The following is a 22,501-nucleotide window of genomic DNA, read 5'->3' on the forward strand; positions in this document are numbered from 1 at the left end:
CAAACAAACTAAAAAAGAGGGCCAGCCAAGCTGGTTGGTCCCACTGGAAGTTGGGAAAATCACCAATTCATGTCTGGAGAAAACATATCTGGACGAAATACCACAGCAGCATGACAAGAGGCGGGTATGCAGCAGCACAAAGGGAGCTGTGGAAAACAGACCTTTACTGCCTATCTCACTTCTACATGGCCAGCAAAAGCTCTTTTGCTGTCTTACTGGGCTAGAGAGTGTCATTATGTTTAGTCTAGCAGTCCACTAAATTCCAGCTTAAGCTTTTGGATATTTTGCTTCTAGTAAGTAAAAATTACTTTGCGGTTTCATGCTGTGTATACCTTGCTTGTATGGTCTCTTTGCACCTGTTGAAGGTTCACAAATAACCTGCTGCAAAAGAGGAATGACAGCACTACAGGCAAGGAAACTGAAGCACAGATGTAGTAAGTGAAAGCCCTTGGACTGCAGAACTGCTTGTGTGGAAAAGCTACATTTTAATATTCCAGCCTTATAGAAAATCCTGATCATTGAAAAATTAAGTTTATTTATCCAGTCCTACACATAATTTTCAAGTCCGAGGTTTTTAAAATTCTTCTGCCTCATACTCCAAAATCACCTACAACTCAAGATATTTTTAATGCAGCCAGTCTAATTAGACAAAACATGCTATGGAACTGCATTTGTGTCTACTCAAGTTTAAAAGTATCAACATATTCTTTAACATGACCAATGGCCTACTTTATAATGTCATCAAACAACATAAACACTTGTGAACATTGCACTCCTATGCCTGGGACACAAACTTTTGAAGTCTGGCATCCCTGAAACATGAATCCCATTCAATTCATATTAAGTGAATACGTTTTTACACTTTCAGCTGACTATGTTTGTCATAGAAGACTGCATTTACACTAATATTAATAAAAAACTTCTGTTCTGCTGGTATATATTTAATAATTCTTGTTTATATATTATAATAGATTTTATTGTTTTAAAGACAGCATACACTGGTTTTTACTGCTATTTTCACATTTTAAGTAGTCTTTTGCAATTCAAAGTTACACATAAATATTTAGTTAATTGAATAAATACAATTTTTAAAAACAACCACCCCCACAAACAAAAAAGCAAACAAAAAAACCCCAAAACATTGGAAAACCAATTTGCAGGCATGTACACAATTCTGATGCTGATACTTAAGTTTGTACCCAAGGCTCATGCTAACAGTTTGGCATGATTTGCATGATTACCCACGCAGATGCAATCATTTTAGCACCATCACGAAAGGATTTTAAGCTAATGCAAGCTCACTGGCTTCCACAGAGTCTGCACCAGGTTTCAAATCAGGCTGTAGCCCCACAGCACTGACACCCTCTATTTCTGCGTGCTCTTATCCTATTCAGGTACCTGCTGCTCTGGAACATTTGGAGTACTTTTTACCTTCACTGCACCTTCCCAGTGATTAGAGACTGGTCTCTTTTGCTGTCAGTCTTGGCAACAGAAGATGCCCTCAAGCCCTGAGTCGCAAGCACCGTGTACAAAGCAGAGTACAGAGACTTCTCTTCGGTGCCGGGCTGCTCCAGCCTGGGGTGAGGCCGCAGCGCTGAGCACGGAGCCGGCACACGCCTGGCAGGAGCACAGCTTCACTGGCCAGATCAGGGACCTGGAGACCCCACCACCAAACCAACATCAGCTTATTCCCCCTGCAAGTGAGCCCACAGAGGCTCTTACCTCAGGCTTCTCCACCTGATGCAGAGAACACAGAGGGAAAACAAGCCAGCTAGCCGGGCGTAATTCCAGCCTGGGCAGTGTTCTCAGCACGAGCTGTCAGCACAGCCAGCATTCATCAAAACTGAACTGCTCTATCAACACATGAAGGCATCATCTTCATCTGAGCACCACCAGCCTTCAGAAATGTTTAGGTCCCCTTTTGCCTCACTAGAAAAGTGTTATTCTTGGACACCACTGTGCTGAACAGTGCAAACACAGTTCAAAGACAACACCTGAACCAGAAACTTGCAACCTAAATAATCCAAGATACTTGTCCACTTATTACACCAATGCCTTCAATACTCAATTAATATACTTCAATTCAGTGAACCACTCTTCTGTGGAATGTCACAGAAATTTTGCCAGTGGATTTCATTTATCACAGAAGAAGGCTTAAAAAGAAATATTGGATATCAATCTAGTTTAGAGAAAAAAACAACTGCAAGTAGAGTCATGTTCTATTGTCTCTGTCAGAAATGTTCTAGATTGATCAGCCTGAGCTCTAAACTAATATAATATCACTGTTTTGGGGAGCACAAGTGTAAATAAGGACATATACCAATACTTGCTACTTCTAAGTTATGTTGCAAATCACTTACTATCTCAAGATCAGCTGTAGTAAAAACTATAGCTTATTTTGAACTTTTAAAGAAAAAAAAAAACTACCCAAGGAAGAAAAGTCTGCTACTGAGACAACAAATTAAAAGGACAAAATCAGAAGAGAGAAGGAGAATAAAGAACATACAAAATATTGAAAAAGCACCTTTGCCTGTTTCCCACTGTAAAACCATTAATTCCCTTGAACTGCACAATTTCACAACACTAAATCCTCATACTAACCTCATAAATTTGAATTTTTAGGGCTGAGTTGTAAATTCCCAATAGAATCCACTCTTCAATAACTAAGCTAGACTTCAGTCAGCATATTGGCAGTTTATTCACAGTGAAGTGATAACCACGGCTATACTCCTCACTTTGCCCAAGAAGCAAAAGAAAACCAGTAGAAAAGCTTAAATTCACAGTTCAGGGCCCACTTTTCAGAGACATAAACTGTTGGAGCAACAAATTCTATTTTGAAGTGACAAGACATTGCTTTATACTTCAGTATGACACTATTTTATAAGGATTGCTTTTGGGGTACTATGGGAAATAGCTTTTACTCATTTTACTCAAAATAGTTTAAAAGGCTGGCCAAAAGAGGGAGGAAAAATTCAATTATCACATCTAAAAATAAGAGGATCAGAATATGCAACTTTGGATCCAGTAACGAAATAATGATAAAAAAATTCCATAAATTGCTTTCTTATCTGAAAGAATTTGGAGCACGTACAACCATTCTTACTGACCAGAACAAAGGCTGTCCTCTTAATTAAGTTTTACATATACAAGATTAATTAAAAAAAAAAATCACCCTTGAAAGCAGGTAAGTAGTGCCCTGTAAGTATTTTCATTCTTTTCAGACTCTTCTGAAATAGTTTTTAGAGAAATAGTTTTTACTTTGCTCATGATTTTTGAGCTACACATGAGCTTTTCCACTTCATTTATTCTACAACTGATATACATATAAGTCTTTGTAAATAAAAGGGAATTTAACCTAAGAAAAGTTTTCTTGCTCTAGTTAATCTGAAAGACAGGTATTTTTTTCTTTAATTAAGTAAGGAATTTTTTTTTTTAATTTTTTTTTTTAAACAACTTTTTGGTTTTTTGCACTGCCTTCCTGAGAGTTGGGCCTGCTATTTTTGGATTACAGAAACACTGATCTTCTTTGTCTTGATATATTTTTGCAAAGGAATGATTATATCCAGTGACACTTCATCAGTTATTGCTACTTTCCATATTTATATATAAGAAAAATTCTAATAACCTAAACAAACTGATAAGTATTCTTACTTATAGTCCCTAAGTACTTTTGCTGAGAATACACACAAATAGCATTTTCAAAGAGAAGGAAAATATGAATTTAAAAGAATAGCAAACTCTACATGCAGTAGAACAGGTGCATCTGCTTCCTCCCTTAAATATATATAACTGCTTTGTTTTCAAGCAGGAAAATAACACATTATTTAGCTATTAATCCTTCTGGATATACCTAGAAAAGGAACATTTTATTTAGAACAACTGCTCTTTTTTGGATCTTTTGGGTTACGTCTGTCAGACATTCACCAGTGTAGTTCTATGAATAGATTCTCTTGTTGCCTTCATTGTATGGTAAGATAATGGATCTGATGGTCTGCAGAAAAAATGCAATTGGTTACGTGTGATTTTAGTTAATAATTGCTTTGAGATGTAAATATTACAAAATAGTAACCTAATATTTAAAGTTAAGCTACATTCAGTGTGCAAAACCAGGAATTAAGACTAGTAGGGACACAACCATTTATTCACAGCACAGGTGCAAGTCAGGATGATGACAGGACATCATTGCTTATTTTTGCTTTGAATATTTAACTTTAACGTTTGCCACCACTGAAAAAACCTGGCTGCCAGTAGCACATTCTAGTTTCAGTTAGATGTGAGCCAAGGAAAGATAAAGTACCATGATAAACAGCCAGCATTGTCCACACACAAACACTATTTGATCTGTTGACAGTCATGAGATTGAAAAACATGAAAATAATGTCATTGCTTCTGACCTTCTGAGCCTAAAAATAGTCTTAAAATTAAATATCCAGGCTTGGCTTTTTGTTGGTGGGGTTTTTTGGGGTTTGTTGTTGGCTTGTTTTTTGGGATTTTTGTAGGGTTTTTTGGTTGCTTTTTTTTTTTTTCCTTAACTAAGAATAAGAATCTTCGCACTGTCACTGCAGAGAATACAAAAACCAATTTCTGTTAGAAGGTGGCCTTGTGAATATGCATGCAATGTACAATGTCAGATAAGGTCCTCAGGACAAGTAAAGAACTGAAATACATACTGAGAGAAAATTAAATAGCTAAGAAACATTTTTTCCTTCATGAATTACAACTGAAGTATCAGTGTATCCACTAGCTTGTATCAAATGAATTCTTAACATTTGCCTCCCAGTTGTCATGTGTGAGCTGCTTACTAGAAACTTTGTAATGCTATCATATTTCCAATAAATAAAAGTGACATTGTTTTGTAGAAAACAAGGATAAGCAGAAAGCAGAAAAAGATTTCACCATCACACACAGATGGGATTTTGCATATGTGTGTGTATTTTTTGTTTCAGTTTGTTTTTGTTAAAACAAGGAGAGAATACAGTGCAGAAGCTGACAAGAGGGAGAAATGCTGACTAAAACAAACTGCTCAAACTGAACTGACTTCATTGCCAGGAGTCAAAGAAGAGATGAACAAATAGAACAACAAATGGTGCCAAAAGTGTGCTCTGTGTAGAAGAAGAAAATCCAGTTCTGTTCTCAGTTCTCCTCTGCAAATCCACAGAAATGCCAGGCATGTGATAGTATCTGTTCTGGACATACAACAGTGTAATGTGGGCATTTGTGGTTCATACTCCTTGGTACACGGCACTTCTGAAGTGTGTATTCAGAATATGTTATTTTTAATTCCTTTCCATAAAAAAAAAAAAGCCAGATCATAAAGAGTGGCTACTTTCCACACAACTTGGAAAAGCAGCTCACTTCTCACAGAAGATAACCCATTCTACAGAAGAATAAAAGCAAACTTGTCAGATTATTCAATGATTTAATGCTAAACATATTAACTTTCTTTTTCTTGAGAAACCAAACTTTTTCTATTTTCAACTGATGACCATGCACAAATGTATTTCCATAATTCATATGTTTCAGTAACAACATATGTATGGGAAGCTGAAAAAAATAAACTGCTTGTAGGGCTCATAATTCAAATGTGAAAGTAATATAAGACAAATACTTGTGTATTTGTCTTCTAGATCATGTGCCTCAGAGATGTTATAAACACAAACATCTTTTGAGTTAGACCTAATAAAAAATTTAGATTTTCATTATGAAGCCTACACATGACAAACAGCAATATACTGCTACTGGCAATGAGAAGGCAGGTGAAACCTATGCAATACAATCTTCCCCTCAAAACAGACATTATGTATGCAGCAACACTTGATGCCTTCCCCACCTTCACCTTCCAAATTCCCTCATCTAGATTACTCTGCAGCCCTAGCAACCTGTTTATAATCAGCTGGCTGTCCACCACCATTATCTGTACCACGTTCTGCCCTCATATATGACCTTTAACTCCAATCATGGAAAATACCTTGCTCACCAACCCAAAAGTGTCACTTGCTATAATTAGCATTCTGGGAGCTAACTATACAGTCATTAAGGCACTGAGAAAGACACATGTCCTGTCTTAATTCAGTGTATATCAAGTGATCAGTCAGATGACCATTAATGCAGTGAAGTCTTTATTCAGACAGCCAACTTGCCTGGCTCAAGCTATGACCTGTCTGCACAGATTATCTTTTGAGAGATGGATAATGATGCTCTTTCATGTTACCTTGCTATGAAATGTGGGGCTTCCAATCTCCCTTCCTATTCCCATGATCATCTGCAATAATAAAAACCTAACTTTGAATAGAAGAACAATCTGAATACCAGGTTGTCATTCAGCAGTAACAACTTTTGCTGAGCACACACAACTCCACAATAAAGGACACCGCCTACTGGAATTTCCCTTCTCACTGAGAACATGGAACAGAATGAGAATCTTTCCCCTCCATTCCCAAATCTCAATATGGTAATCTATTATGTCTTATCACCATTATCTTGCTCCAATTTGGATGGTCAGTTAAATGATTTAATACACCAAAGAAATATTGCTAATGCAACCTCATTTAGTGCTACTGTATAACAGAAATTAGAGCATGGTGCTAGAGTGATATAAATAAACAGTTAACACCATCAAATTTTATTAATATAAATCATCCTTTATCAAACCAAAGCTACCAGGCTGCTGCCTAATTCCCAATTTCTATTAGATGTACTAAAATTCATTATGCATTCATATATAGTGTCAAAAGAAAACTCCTAATAACAGAATTTATTTTCAGGATCATTTTGTGTACATTAAATAGTCTATTTAAAATAAAAAAGAGACTCCCTCGAGTTATAACTAAGAAACACATCAAGAGTAGTTAGGAAAAAGTGTACCTCATTTGTGGAAACTAAGCTTTTAACATCTAAGCAATTTAAAGCCATAAAGACCTTGCAAGACATCTTCTGAGGACTATGATTTCTACACAGAACAGAAATTATTCAGTGGCCATATCTGTCCTTTCCCATGATACATGGCTATTGTATCTGCCTTCAACTACACAAAAAAAAGGGGATGTTTGACTTCAGATGGCAGAATATTAGGAGCATTCCAATGTATGGGATTTTGAGGTTTTCATCTGAGAACTTTTTCTTACCACTTACTTCTATATGGGCTATGGATTTAAATGGTTTTGATGGGCTGACTAGTAACTGGAATCCAGAGTCAGTATAATTTGTTTGGCAAAACACTAACATATTCCCTCAAGGGAAAATTGGAAGCAAAACACAAAAACTGGACTGTGCAATTAGCATGAATAACAAGAATCTAATTCTGAAAGCCAAAATATATTCCTTTTATTTTTTCTGAAACATAAAATCAACTTTTTTCCTTTTTTAAAATATGAATCTTGGATTGTGAGCCAGAGACAAAAGGCAATTATGCTAGGGATATTTTAACCTAGTACTAGTATGTATATTTAACTTGCTTTTAGTTGTGTTGTGTTGTGTTTCAGTTTTAGAGGAGTCTGTGACTATTCAGCCTACTGTCCAAACTATTACAGTCAATTCAAGGACAGCAACTGCAAATTAAAATGTGGAAAATCCATTACTAATTTAGCAGAGTTGAAGAAAATTCAGCTTTTTGCAACCCTGACTTCTGTGTACCTAACCAAATAAATAATCTTCTTCCCAGAACAACAGTGATGCAGAAGTGTGTCACTATGTAAAAATAAATAAGCAAACTAAGAAAATCAAAACTTTATGAGAATGTTTTCTTCACTCCCTCTGACTGCAAAAACAGTGAAATGATCTTTGTTTCTTTTATATTTAATATTACTTGCATGCTATACATTCTTGTCCTGCAATCTGTATACTAACAAATAAATATGTTTTAGAGACATGTATCAGACAGTAGCAAATACTTTCAGTAATTTTCACTGAGTTGTACTGGTTAATTTTGAAAGCACATGTATAAAAAGTTAATGAAAAAGATATTTTTTTAAGCATCATCACCATCATCATCATCATCATCAAGCAGTTATATGTAATGATGTAATGGATGTTGAAGTTATTCAGAGCCACTTCAGAACTGACAGTTTGGGAAAAGCCTGAGTAGACACTCAAGAATTCCTGAGCAGCAATTGGATTGAAAGAAAACTGGTGGGAAGAGAAGTGGTGAATATGAGGTAAAGAGAACAGACTTTGCATAAGTCAGTTAGATCTGAAACAAGAAGAAGCTTATGAAAATACAGGTACTAAAGACTGAGTCAAAATCTAGGGTACTGCCACTATGGGGAATATTCTGAAACTATAAAATGTCATTATGTCATAGTATTTTCAGAATATTCTTAAACAATTAATCTTGCTGTAATATGAGGAAACAATATTGATACAAAGAAATTTTAACAATAAAACTACAAAAACATGTACAAAAACATGATTCCTACAGTCATTTTATAAGATCAGATATTTTTCCTTATAAGCTGAAAAGGCATGCAAGGAATAACTTAAAAATGCACAATGGTGTTTGATTTAACTGCTGACTTGAATAATTTAGCTATCACAAGTAACTCCCCTAAACCGATTCTAAAATGGACAGATATGGAAAGGAAAAACAAAATGGTCAACAAACAGCAGCAGAAATACCTTAAATTTGTTGATGATTTTTCAGCTTAAGGAAGGAGAAATCAATTCCAGGATCTAAGAGCTGTCCAAGGCATTAAATCTTTTATAGAGAATTATTCTAATTGTCTTCTTAGAGTTAACCTGTCTCATATTCCTAAGCAATCCTATCTAATCAGCAGCCCATTACTTTTTTTTCTTAAAGCCATGTCTGAGAAATTCAATTTCAAGTTGTCAACACTGACAGACATTTATTCTGCACCTACACTGAAGTCTGTGGTAAAGGGAGGTTGAAAAACTAGCTGAAATTGAAAGTCACACTCTGAAATGCACTTCTGGATTTCATTCTGATCTTTCCAACTACTCAACTGCATTTTGCACTCTATTTCTTTTTTTCAGAACAACACTCAAATCACATATCCCCCCCAAGCATTTTCCCCATCTATTTTTTCTATTTTATCCTCACTACATTTCATCTTACAAAAATAAATGAAAATTGTTTTAAATGCAGAATATTAACAATTACTCTTAAAGGCATTTTATGGTATATGTCCAGTGTTTTAAATATATGAACACACTGAAATGAAATTGTAGTGCTACAAATTAACAGTGGGGCACAGATCTCTTTGCAGAAGTCCTTCAGATTAAGAGGCAAATCACTCCTGACAAGGTCTGGCACAGAATACACCTCAACCAATGCTCAAATTATCAAGGACTAGGGAGCTCCATTCTAACAATGTTTAGATCCCCTGAATTCAAAATGTAAGAGATAAAACAGGAGTGAAAAATAGAAAGACAAACAGAATGAACTGAACATAAAAAACAATCTTACCTTTCACAAGCTCGGACAGTCCATGCAGCAATTATCCATAATGAGATACTAAAAACCAACAGTACAGTTCCTGGACATATTGTCATTAGAGTCTTCATAACAAAACGGGTATTGAAGTTTATCTTATTTAATGCTCCAATGCTTCTAGATGAGGCATCAGTGAAAAGTTTGCTATGCAAAAGCATAACTCTGGCAATAAGATAAAGTCTTAAGAACATTGGTATAGATAAAATAATATCCACATCAGCTGTTGTTGTGGATGGAGCATAAGAAAAGGCGAGCCGGGCTGTCCATGTGAATGTGTAATTCCCAGGTATGGGATGTATAGCACACACCAGTATTTCCAAGCAGATAAAGAAAATACGCTCATAAGTCATGGCTATTCTCCAGTCATCTGCTCCATTGTCCACCATGAACAACTGAAATAATAAAATATAAGGTTAACTTTAGTACATCATTAAAAAAACTGTTATAATTCCATTTTAAATTACCACAGTTTTCTATGCTGCCAAAGACCACTAAAAAAAAAAAAAAAAAGCCATCACAGAAATTACATTACATCACTATGAAAGGAAATATAACTTTGGTTAATACAAAAAGAGTTTTTAATACCCTATTTTTAAAACTACACATGAAACTGAATTTACAATCATTCATTATTAACTAAGAATGCCTCATATTTTAAAAATTGTAATATTTTATTTAAAAAAAAAAGTCTGGACCCCTTATCCATTCAAAATTAATTGTTTACACCAAGTTCATAAAATTGAGAAGTATTTAGTGGTTTTCTGAATAGATAACTAAATTACAAAGTAAAAATATTTCTTAAGATTCCTGATAAGCTTCAGCCAAGGTGATATAGCTTCTGTAGAAGTACCCAAGCTTTCTTCAAGGCATCAATAATGATCAATGTAAGATATAAAACTATATGAGAAAGTGCACAAAGACTCAAGAAGATATCTCATGCTGAAAATATGAAAAATAATAGCCAGCAAATATCAGAGTAGCCCAGGTAGCCAGGTGATGCCCAGTAGCTGAAAATTAAATGTACATGTTAGCTGTTGCACAATCAAGGCCTTCAACTGTTTGTCCAGGAACAAAGGTACTAAAACATTTCACACTGTTTATCGAATTATGTGCCTGATAATTTAAGAAATAAATAGCTAATCAAGCAGTACTTGTCACTAGCTGAGACAGAGATATACAAGACCTTGGAAATTGGCTTCTTCTAGAGAGGAGCATAACCCATATGTACAAAAAACATACAATTTAAGACAGAAGACCTCCCCATCACTTCAAATATAGTTTGAATCTAAAAAGGCTGTTCAGTAAACAGGTAAGGGGGGGTAAAATACTTTCACAGAATTTTTATAACCATTCAAAGATAATGTGTGAGAAGACAAAGAACATCATATGTTCCCTAATGTAAGAAAGTTATTTTTGGCATCCTAAACCCTGTAACACCAAAACCCCATTGATCTGCACTGCTCTTTGTCCCCTTCCTTCTTTTAAAAGTTTAAGAATACAAGCTTGATTTCTCTGTATTTTTTAGTGATCAAAAACCACTCTACCTCCTCCTCACAATACCTTCAGTTTATCTTTCATAAAAGTGCTCTATTGAAACTGTATAGAGAAGTGATAATCACAAATTAACTTCATTGTAGTTGATCAAACAACAAACCAAATTAAATTTCTGTCTTTATGGATCTAGTTTTTATTCCCTTATGTTCTTCTCTCCATCTTATTACACTGGGTGTTGGTGACAAGGTTTTGGCTCTGGGGATGGTTGCAGGGCTGATGTCAGCAATAAGTGGTCAGGGCTGCTCTGCAATGCACACACTGCAGGACACAGCTGAGTTCACCAGTGAAGCAGGTGGTACCTCTGTGAAAGCACAGTTAAGAAAGGGCAAAGCATGGCCCAGGCAGTGAGGAGTAAAAGTAAAAATGTGAGAAAAAACACTAGAAACTCCAAGGTCAGAAAAGAAGAGTGAGAAGGTGCTCCAGGCACCAGAAACAGAGAGGAACCTATGGAGAAGAAGGACCATGATAAAGAAGGCAATTCCCTGAAGCCCATGGAGATGACCACTTTGGGGCAAGCTGGACATTAGTTGAAAAAGCACTCACTTGCAGAAAGCTCACACAGCAGCAGATTCTCCTTAGAAAAACTAATGCCCATGTAAGTCCCATGCTGGAGATTTGTACTGAAGGGCTGCAGACCATGGAGAGGACCCACACAGCAGCACAAAAAAAGCGTGACAAGAAACGAGTGCAGAGACAAACCGTCATGGACACATTGTCATTCCTCATGACCTCTGTACCACTCATGGAGGAGAAGATGCAGGAGCTGGGAATGAAGATGTTGAGCCTGAAGACAGGTTGAGCCTGAGGAAAGGGGATGGGGCAGCATATTTTTTGCCATCTTAATCTGCTTTTAAATATCAATAAAGTAAATTAACTTTCCCCAAGTTGTGTCTATTTTGCCAGTGCCAATAACTGGCAAGGGATCTCTCCATCTTTATTTCAACTTGCAAACTTTTTCATCTTATTTTCTCTCCTTGTGCTGTTGAAGAGAGAGCAAAAGCATAGCTGGGTGGGGGTCTCACAGCTGGCCAAGGTGAATCCACCACATTTACATATAGGTCTTATTTTGACCACAGTATTATTAAAGACAAAGTCATACACTGTTGAATTAAGCTAAAGAAACACTCAGTGAATTCAATGTATGAACCATGAGCATATACAGCTTCTTTTACCTGCGATCACTCTGAAAGCTACAGATACTAGGTATGTGAATTGATACTGGAAGGCCAATTGATGTCTGTCTGTATATCTGTCTTACTAAAACAGTGCAATTTTGCACCTAGTAATTGCATGGCCAAAGTTTCAAAGTACTGTAAAGCTTCAGTGCATTTGAATGTTGTGATTAGCCTGCAAATACTTTAAGTCAGATTTTAGAATTGTTACATCAGTCATGAAGAAATCTAGATATTTAGAGCACTCAGAATACAGATTAATAGTAATCAGCATGACTGAAATAAAAAATATGATAATATCAGATCTCTCAAATGCTGTGTGGGTTTGCAAAAAAAAAAAAAAAGAATAAATTTACAATGGATTTAAATATTTCAATTGTAAGAAACATGTCAAAGTGGCAGTGATACAAACTTTCAAAATCTGCTGAAAAAAGCAATGGTCTTTTCTCCTCCCATTTTTATGCATACTTTTCATAGATTTCAGAAAGAATTCTATATGCGGAAAGGCAATTAATGAAAAATTATACCTTCAGTACTGATTCAATTTAAAAGGTGAGAACAGAAAAACATTGAGTTAAACATGGGCATTAACATTTGATTTTGCCATTTTCATAGCAGATAATGTTATTTTATGACTGAAATTTTTTAAGACATTGAGATGTCATTATGAATTACATACTTGATAACAGTCACCTGTCAGCAGAAGAAAACCTAACATGCAACATAGAGAGAAATTTCTCTGCAGATCTCAGTGGAATGGGTTATGCTTATGGACACAGAAGGTTCTTATCAACCTCCCGTGACCTTAGCTGTGACAATTTATTCTAAGAAAATTAATATTTTAAAGCAATAATATCTTAAGCTGTCATATAATGAGATTTAGGAGCTAAAAACATGAAAGGCAGAAAACACCGGAAGTCACAAAGACACAGATCCAGTAAAACATTTCTATTTTAAAATAATGAAACATTTCAAAATTGCATTTAGAAGAATGACTTCATTACAGTTCTTTGCCTAAGTTCAAACTGTGATGGATATCAAACACTGCAGAACACAAATAGGCGTCAGTCACATGCGGCAAATAACAATTAAATTCAGACATAATAAAATGGCATAGAAATGAGTACAGGATTACATGTACATTTTATATAGTTGAAATTATGCAATATACTTAATGCAAGGTTACTTCTAATTTGGAAGATACAGAGGCATTTGTGCATGCTTGTGTGCTTAGCAATGTACATTTCCACTCCAGAAAGTGAGGAACATAAATGAAGGGAGAAGGGGAAGGACAGCTTAACAGCACCATTCAAAGGGTAAGTATGCACACTCTGGTCTGATTTCAGACAAGCTGGCTGTAACAACCATGCATTAATTTAATCAGAGAATGATCAAACCTTCCTGTAGATTTGAGTCCTGCACTTCACAGAGAAGGACAAATTTCCGTCAAGGTCACATATGTTATGCCTATTCATAGTTTTCCAACTTTTTGTAATTATTCCAAGTTAAAATATATTGCAAGTCCTTCATCAGTGTCCTGCAAGGTTCTCCAAATATACTTTTATATGTCATATACTTTTACTATGTCTCCATTTCATGTAAAAAATCTGACATTATTTTCACCTGGAATTATATAATGTATCTCTAGCATGTTGTATGTGAATGCAATAGAATCAATGCCCCACTTTAAAAACATAAAAATGACAGCTATTTATGTAGAGAGGTATGTATATATTTACATAACACTTGTGAGTTACACAGTTGCATTCATATAACACCAGATGAAAAAAAACGGAAAGGCATTCTAATTGGACAGATTGTACACAATGACAAAATGTATCAGAGACTCTCTAAAGGAGAGAAACAAAAGGAGAGAAGTTAATTTCTAAATGGTGGTGAATGCAAAGAAAAAGGAAACTCGTCATGTTTTAAAAATGTCTTTACAGGCAAAAGAACAAATCTGAGAACTGCATCACTACCCTGCTGTAATACTGTGGGAATACAATAATACAGGAGTAAAAGGGAAACAATAAACAGTGAGAAAGTGGCATCAGCTGTAGTGCTGGAAGCATTCCTTGGAGAAAGGAAATCAACTTTACTTACAAGCATATTGTTGCAGTTGTTTAAGAACCCAAATTAAAAATTGCTAAATACTGGAGTCACTTAAATCTTACAAAAGAACTGATAGGAATATGACTAAGAGTAACAAAATGTAGCCTTTGGGATTGATGGCTTACCAGAATTTTGAGCCAATATTTTTCTATAGTGTGTATTACACAAAACATCATTCACACAATCAAAAAAAAAAAAAACAACATTATGGTAGACAAAGAAGATACTCTTCTTGTCTCACTACTCCAAAAAGCCAAGTTACTGTCTCACAGCATTAAGTAAAAATTATTTAAAGCTATTTTCAAGTCATGACAGGAGACTGCCATCTTAAGCCTTTAGCACAGTTGCCTCTAACTAGGAGATGGGAATTAATTTCTTCATTGGAAGGCATGTAATCAAATGGCCTGTAAGTTACCCAAATGTCTGTTGACCTTGGAGAGCCTACAGGAGTTCCTGGAAGCTGCTGTACTTTTCTTCCTAAGTACAATGGCCCAGTTCAGACATGTTAGTGGGTTTAATACATATGTAAAGTAATGAGGCACCGAACTCCTTCTGCATATACAAAACACAGAAGGCAAACAATATGTTTTTTTTCAAAAAATTACATGAGTGACTGGCTATCTTGTATTTGCCAGAATGTTTTTCATATCCAGAATAAAAACCAATCTTTCTAGTAGGTCACTAGAAACTAATCCACAAGGCCTAGTTATCTACCAAATAAAACATGCTTAGTTCACTCAAATGAGGAAGCCAGACTGCTCTATTACTTATATATGTACACATGCATGAACAAACATATTCCCCTCCCAGTTATAAACATCCCAGTTTAAGCAGAAGATTTGAAAAGTCTGGTACTTAGTTTCAGCCCAAAAATTATTATTTGCATAGTATATTTAAATTTAACATCTCTGTGAAAAATTGTTTTTTTTTACAATGATTAATATTTTGCGATAAATAAAGCATGTATGTAAAGCAAACTTCACATTAATAATTCCTGATGGCTAAACATGCCCAAAATTCTTCTTTCAAATACTGCATTTAAATGTTATCATCTTGGGAAGGGATGGGGAAAAGAGATTCAGAGAATTTATAGTCTTTGTGAATTATATTTTCAGAAGTGCAGTACCAAAAATTTCACATTTAAAATACATCTGAATTTTTCACATTTAAAATACATCTTGGTTACTCTGACAGGTCATAAATAACCACAATAATTTCAAAAAAACAGGTGTGTGTTAAAAAATGCTCTTAACTGTGTCTTTTTTTTTACTATCTATCCCTCAGATCATTATTAAAACAAAAAGGAGAGTTTTTAGAAAGAATTTAGAATCAATGAATAACATAGGGTTAAAATCTGCATGAACACACAAAGTTAAATTCCACCTACCCATACTTCTCTCCTGGTTTAATCCACATGCTAACAGTATTCTTTTTAGCCTTTTCTCTGTAAAGATATTCAGAAGCATTCCTCAACATTCTTAAATGCTACTGTACAGATTTTCAGCTGTACTCTTCATTGCAAACTATGAAATAGCTTAACACCCCCTCCTCCCCCACATCAGCCTACAATGACAAAAGACCATTACAGCCCTAGCAATTGATGACACATATAATATTTCTTTTCATATAGGCCTCTCCATATACATATATGTGCTCTAGTCACTCTAAGAAGGTGAGACACTCCTGATAATGTCATTACTTTCTATGCAGTATTAAGAATTAAAATCAAGGACTACCAAAAAAAAAAAAAATAGAGAAGACATTCCAAGATATCAGGATTCTTTCCCAATGATACAGAGAAGGACCCCCTGAGAAAAGCAAAATTATGGACTGAAGTAAGAAGTCATCAAAAGCTCATAAATATATTTAAAAATCAAAGTAATTAGATAATGAGCTTACTAATAATAATATATTGTAAACAAAATTAATACAAAAACAGTTTTTTCACTTTCATTATTAAACAGATATTTCACAAGACTATTTCCTGGTATTATTCTGTTTGGAGTCTTACTTGAACAATCACAGCTGAGCTTCCCCATATCTGTAATCAACAGAGAGCTATTTAGTTACATGAATTTTTATGAACCTTTGAACAAATTAGAGCTCCATAAATAAGAATCCACCACTCAGGGTGAGTATATTCATTTGAGATATTCAGCAGAATAAGCACAATTGACTCAATTTAACTGACTGAAACAGGAGTTTCTACTTGTCAATGTCTATGGAAGGTATTCCTTCATTTTAACAATATTCTTAATTTAATAGCTATTTAATTATGCCAACATTTCAGATCCTACCCCCTGTGCTACACAAAACAACCAAAACAAACTCCTTAAGTTACCACATGTAGAAGGCTTCCATCCAGCATCAAATGTTTCCAAAAACTCGTGTTGCCTGTCTTTGAGAATCAGTAATGTCCTCCAGGCAGATACAGAAGCTGCATGATTTATCAAAGCTCTGAACATCACTGAAGTGCAAGAACAATAAGAGAGAAGGAACAAAACTGGGGAGTGGCTGATACGCCTGAAGGCTGTGCTGCCATTTGGTGGGACCTTGATAGGCTGGAGAGCTGGCTAGGGAAACTTAATGAGGCAGGTGTAGGGTGTGCCACACCTCAGAAGGAATAACCCCAAGTACCAGCACAGGCTGGGGTCTGACCTACTGGAGAGCAGCTCTGTGGAGAAGCACCTGGGAGTTTTCATGGATGACAAGTTGACCATGAGCTGGCAGCGCCCTTGTGGCCAGGAGGGCCATTGAGAACAGTGTGGCCAGCAGGGTAGGGAGGTAATTAATGGCTAAATACTGGAGTATGCCCCTCTACTTCATCCTAGGGAGACCACTCCTGGAGTGCTGTGTCCAATTCTAGGCACCTCAGTACAACAGAGACAAGCAGCTACTGGAGCAGGTCCACAGGAAGCCACAAAGAGCTGAGGGATCTGCAGCATCTCTAAGGACTGAGCAAGGTTATTTGGATGTAGACAGCCCTTAAAAACCTACCAGTAACCTAACCTAGCCAGACCACACCTTGTTCTGAGTTCAGCTTCCATCATCTGCCAACCTGCACTGCCCTGTGCTTTTGCTGGCACCGCTCTGGTGCAGTCTCCCTGCTAAAAGAGTGCACAGAAATTGTGCCAGTTTTATTACATCTAAAAGGGAAAGTTCCAAAGTAAATGAATTGCTTAGGTCTACTTTCAGAAATCAAAAAAAAACCAAACAAACCCACACTGAACAAACAACCATGCTAATAAAATAATATCTTAACAACACCAGCAAAAAACAAACACTCTTAAAAATTTCTTCTGGTCTTTTAGGTCTGCTTCAACTACTACAATGAACTTAGTAGTACAAGGATGGAAGCACTGATATCAAAGTAAGGGATGATTTTAGCTTTGCACTGGAGCAGCAGTTCCAAAACTTTGTACATGAAGAACACAGCACATCTTTGTACAAAGTAACTGTGCTACTTTGCACAACTAACTTTTAGAATGTATATCAAGAGACGAAGTAGTTTGTGATATTTTTTTCTCCATTTCGAGTACCTGAGAAATAAAATAATTCTAATTCTACATTCATCTTATTACTAATTGTTTTACAATTTTTCATTTAGGATTTGTTTTTCTTCATTCAGTATTAAAAATAATTTTTATCTATGGATCACTGCACGAAGAAGACACCATCTACCAAAACAACTGCCATCTACCACTGTGAGAGAAGCCTCACTCTCTTCAGGGGTGATCAGCTTCACTACTACTAGGAAAACTGGAATCAATTAAAAAAAAAAACAAGACATATTTTCTGAAGAAACTCACAATATTTTTGCAGGGGAGAGAGGAATTAAAGGAAGAAGCACTGAATCTGAGGCTAAATAAGATGACCTAACTCATTCATTCTACCAAAGAAGCACAACAATGACTGTAAAATAGGAAATTGTTTTTAGGAAACAATGGCTACCAATACATCATATACACAAGACTTTTTCTTCCCAGTTCCTCCTCTAGTGTTTACTTATTACATAAATACTTCAGGTATGTGAGAAAGCTTGAATGCTGGGTTTTTTAGATACTGATTACATTTTTATTAACATGACAGTGGGTGAGTACACACCAGCACCACAGGAATAATGAAGTGTTTTTACTATCTTGGAAACATAGTTTAATCCAGAATTTCATTCAAGTGTACGTTAAAAACAATTACAAATATAGAAATATAAATTTCAAATATTGTCCTAAAGCATGACTACTGAAATAAGGGAAAGTATATTGTGCAGAAGGAAAAGCAGAATGGAATTAAAAGTACTTGTTGTATTTAAAAATACTAATAATATAGTTCTGCACTAAGTCGAAGTGTTTAGAGGCTTTTGGTCTTTTTCAAATGTCTCTGTAATACATCCTGGCAAGTAAAATTTTAAAGGGGCAACAACAAAGAAGGTATGTACTTGATATCTTTTCCTCTTGAAGGCCTAAAATGGGTTTCTGGCTAAACCATATAGCAGATAAAGTCTTCAAACTGCTTCAAAGGTCAACTTAAAATATCTTTAAGTAGGGCAGTTCTCAACACCAGGTTAAATAAACATGGGCACAAGTTTCTTTACAGGTATATACTTGTATTTCTTAGTAGGTAAAATACTATTTTACTTGATCACTACTAATTATGAGTGCATCTGCTTCATTAGAGAAAACAATTGTCTCAGCCTACCTCTTAGTAAATAAAGTTATTTTTACTGCCAAATAATTATTTGAATGTTACAACTTCATCAAATCTGTCTGGTTTACAGCAGCTCTCAGGTAAAAATGCTCTGTTCTCAAAGCAACTTGCTTTTTTAATATCTCTGGAAATCAAATACATCAAACATGTTTGCACCAATGGCAGTCAACCCCCTTACCATCCACAATTTCAAAATAAAATTGCTGTTCAAAATGTTTCAAAAAGCTTTATTTTCACAACCCTTATGCTCAATGGGACATATTAGAGCAGCAAAAATTCTGATTTCCCGCAGTTAACACAGGATGTTCCCATCCACAAGATACATACAAAACTACAGGTAAAATGCAAGGACTATTAATTTTGGTTTAGCTGACATCTCTGATCACAAGCTGTGTATTAAAAAAAAAACCAACCCTGTCACCTCTTTTCCTTCCCAGTGCCAAATGGCGGGGGAGAAGAATGGCCTGCCAGCTGACAGCCACACTGTTAAATTACTCATCTGACTCCACTGCATCCTATTCTGTGGCTGGGAGGTAGGCAAATGTCTATTCATGTACGGCTGCTCATAAACAAAACCAAACATTTTCCTATCTCACAAATGAATCTGAAAATCAGACTGACCATGGGTAGTCGTATATCTTTTCAAAACATAGAGCCATTAAACTGTCTTAAAATTATATTGAAACTGGACAGACAATACATCAGGTCTAGCACTTGTCTATCATACCATATGAAGTTTAAATTATTCTAAACTATCATAATGCAAAAATTACAAAAGAATGTAAATTACTGGCTTTTGCCATGAAGTCTAACCCTGAATAAGGGCAAAAGAATGGAGTGGTGCTAGTGTGAACCCATTTACCCATGACACCATTCAGATAAGGATCATATTCCATAGCAGCTGCCATAGGGTACCTTTTCAGTTATACTTTAATTTGGATGGACAAGAATTTCTGCTCTAGCAGTCCACTTCTTATGCAGTACCCAGCCAAAATTCCTGGGTAGGAAACTATGAAAGAGTTTAAAAAAAAAAAGAAAAAAAGCCCACTACAATCTGGCTATAGTTAGCTGCATTGTCAAAATTGAATTTTATTGCTACTGCAGAGAAATGGCCAAGGCAAAATGGGTTAAGAGAACTTGAGCTTATTCATAAATCAGTTTCAGTTTGTTCAAGAGTTTTCAAATCCTTCTGAAAAATATTTTAATGATAGCAAAGGTGTTGAGGACCAAATTTTTAACACATAATAAGGATGCTCTAAACTGAAATGCTCTAAAGATCCCACTAATTTAGATACTCCCAAATAAAGATCCACTTCTGAAGTCAATTGTGCATGACTGGTGTAAAAGCGATAACTAGGACTTGTATCAGAAACACAGTAAGAATTATTTTGATGGAAATGTCATTAAACTTAGATGCTATCAGTGAATTTTCAGGTTTAATATTTCTAATATTTTTTTTTTATATTTTCAGGTAGGACCTAATTTCTTTTGTGCTGTCAAGCCACACCTGGACATTTTGTCTTTCTCTAGTTTCCCAGACTGAATTCAGATTTCTTACACATGTGGATTTTATTTGTATTTATTTATTTATGTTGTGGATGGAATGGTGCAGACTGAATTGAAGTTACTGTGCTATTTTTTTTTTTTATTAAAGATGTGCCTTATTCTTTGGCTGTGAGAGATTGTATACATAAAAGCTACTGACAGCTATTAACAACTGTCACAAAACAAGAAATACCATTCACCAACTAGAACGAATCTTTGTTTTGCTAAGCGACTGAAAATGCTTCCTAATGCATTACTCCAGTGAAAGACCTTAAGAGGTCAGTTATAGAGCAGATGAAAATGACTGTATAGCTGTAGTAATGCTACAGAACTTGCAGAGCTATGAAAGATGGAATAAAACTTTTAATAGGAATAAAATGCTTCATAAAGAATAGTATCTCATTAGAACATATTGTGGAGCACTGGATTCATTTTATATTGCAGGTTTTGGGACATCTGCTAAAGTAGGCATATAATTCTTGAAAATTATAGGCATAAATGGATGGCAATTATAATGTCTTATTTACATGGCAAATGACTGATCTGAGCATAAGACTACAAGATAGGCAAGCTTGACCTTCTAGTTTAGCTATGATGCCATCCCCAGATTTTTTCCACAGCACTTGATCTCAGTGGTCCCTTTCATAAAAACATCCTTTATGTGGAAAAAAAAAAAAAAAGAAAGTGAGGAATAGTCCAGGTAATTGCCTTTTACAATGAAATACTTTTACAATAGAAATACTTGTTAGAAAAGCTTTTCTTTCTTTTCAGCCTATCTTACACCTTCTCATTAAACCACAGAACTGATCTGTAACTGTTTATGGAAGACACGCAGTTACGTAATTTTTTGCACAATACAGATAAAGGTTACAAAGATCTTTATACAGGTGAAAATAAAATCTGTAGATATGAGCCCACATATATTTACTTCTCAATTTTTTTAATATCCTTTTACAAGAAGGGGTTTTGAAGACAAACTATACTTAAGGAGTTACACTATATAGCCTCTTAACTCTCTGGTTTTGACCCTCAGGGTTCCTGCAGCCTTCAGTAATTTTGTGATTGTATCCAATTAGAATTCCATAAACAGTTCTGTTGGTCAGTCATATAACAGAGAACCCAGCTCTCCCCTATACATCAAGATAACCCTGTAATACTAGTATAGATAAAATTTTAGAAGCTGCCACTTTGACACAAAGTTTTGTTTTAATATGTTTCTGTAGGGGAAAAAACCCAACAAACCCAGAGCACATTATTCTTAAAAATAAGAGCAGGACTTTAAAATATAAAGTTATTTGAGGTTTACCCTTTTGCTTTACTTTACATGGAACACATAAGAGTGCTTCCATCCATCATGAAAAGGTTTAGCATTTCCTCAAAAGAAATCTAATTCAAAAAAATCAATCCGTCTCCAACAAAATGAAAGAGATAAGGAAGCACCTTAGAAGATACAGACATTGCTCTTCAGAACCCAATTCTCTCACTCCTTCATGGAATATATAATACTCACACCCTTCTATAAAATGTCAATATAAAACTATGCTTATTAAAGACTTTTTTCACACAGGTAAAGGGCACAGCTGCAGGGACTGTTCAAAGGGTAAGAAGTGAATGAAACAGTAAAGAACAAATGTGTGATACTCTGCAACTATAAAAATACTTATGTATGATATTAACTAATGATTTTTTTTTTTTTGCAAAAGTCTGGGTTCAAACACACCAGTTTAAAATATAAGATGTTCATATTTGACTGCTGCTTTTACAAAAGAATTATTTCTAAGCTGTAAAGCATGTTCTTAGGACAGTTTCTTCTGATCATCTGAGAGACACAGGAAGGAATCTCTTAATGTAGCTTTCATTAAAACAATGGGACAAGGTCAATTTACACAAATGAATCAAGAATACATCGTAATATTTCTCTACGAAGAATAATCACACTAAGGAATCAATATCTGCGAATATCTAA

The 22,501-nt window shown here is 35.3% G+C and overlaps 1 protein-coding gene across 12 annotated transcripts in view; it reads right to left on the reverse strand.

Annotated features, from left to right (window-relative positions):
• Nucleotides 1–22,501, reverse strand: part of KCNN2 (potassium calcium-activated channel subfamily N member 2) — a 139,132-nt gene that overhangs the window by 85,324 nt on the left and 31,307 nt on the right. For all 12 annotated transcript variants that reach the window (XM_085566833.1, XM_085566835.1, XM_085566834.1 and 9 more), the window contains one exon: nucleotides 9,422–9,840. In XM_085566833.1, the coding sequence (XP_085422959.1) occupies nucleotides 9,422–9,840 (419 nt within the window). The remainder of the gene's footprint in view (nucleotides 1–9,421; nucleotides 9,841–22,501) is intronic.

The sequence above is a fragment of the Lonchura striata genome, chromosome Z, assembly GCF_050655825.1.
Source record: "Lonchura striata isolate lonStrDom1 chromosome Z, ASM5065582v1, whole genome shotgun sequence".
In the NCBI taxonomy this organism is placed as follows: domain Eukaryota; kingdom Metazoa; phylum Chordata; class Aves; order Passeriformes; family Estrildidae; genus Lonchura; species Lonchura striata.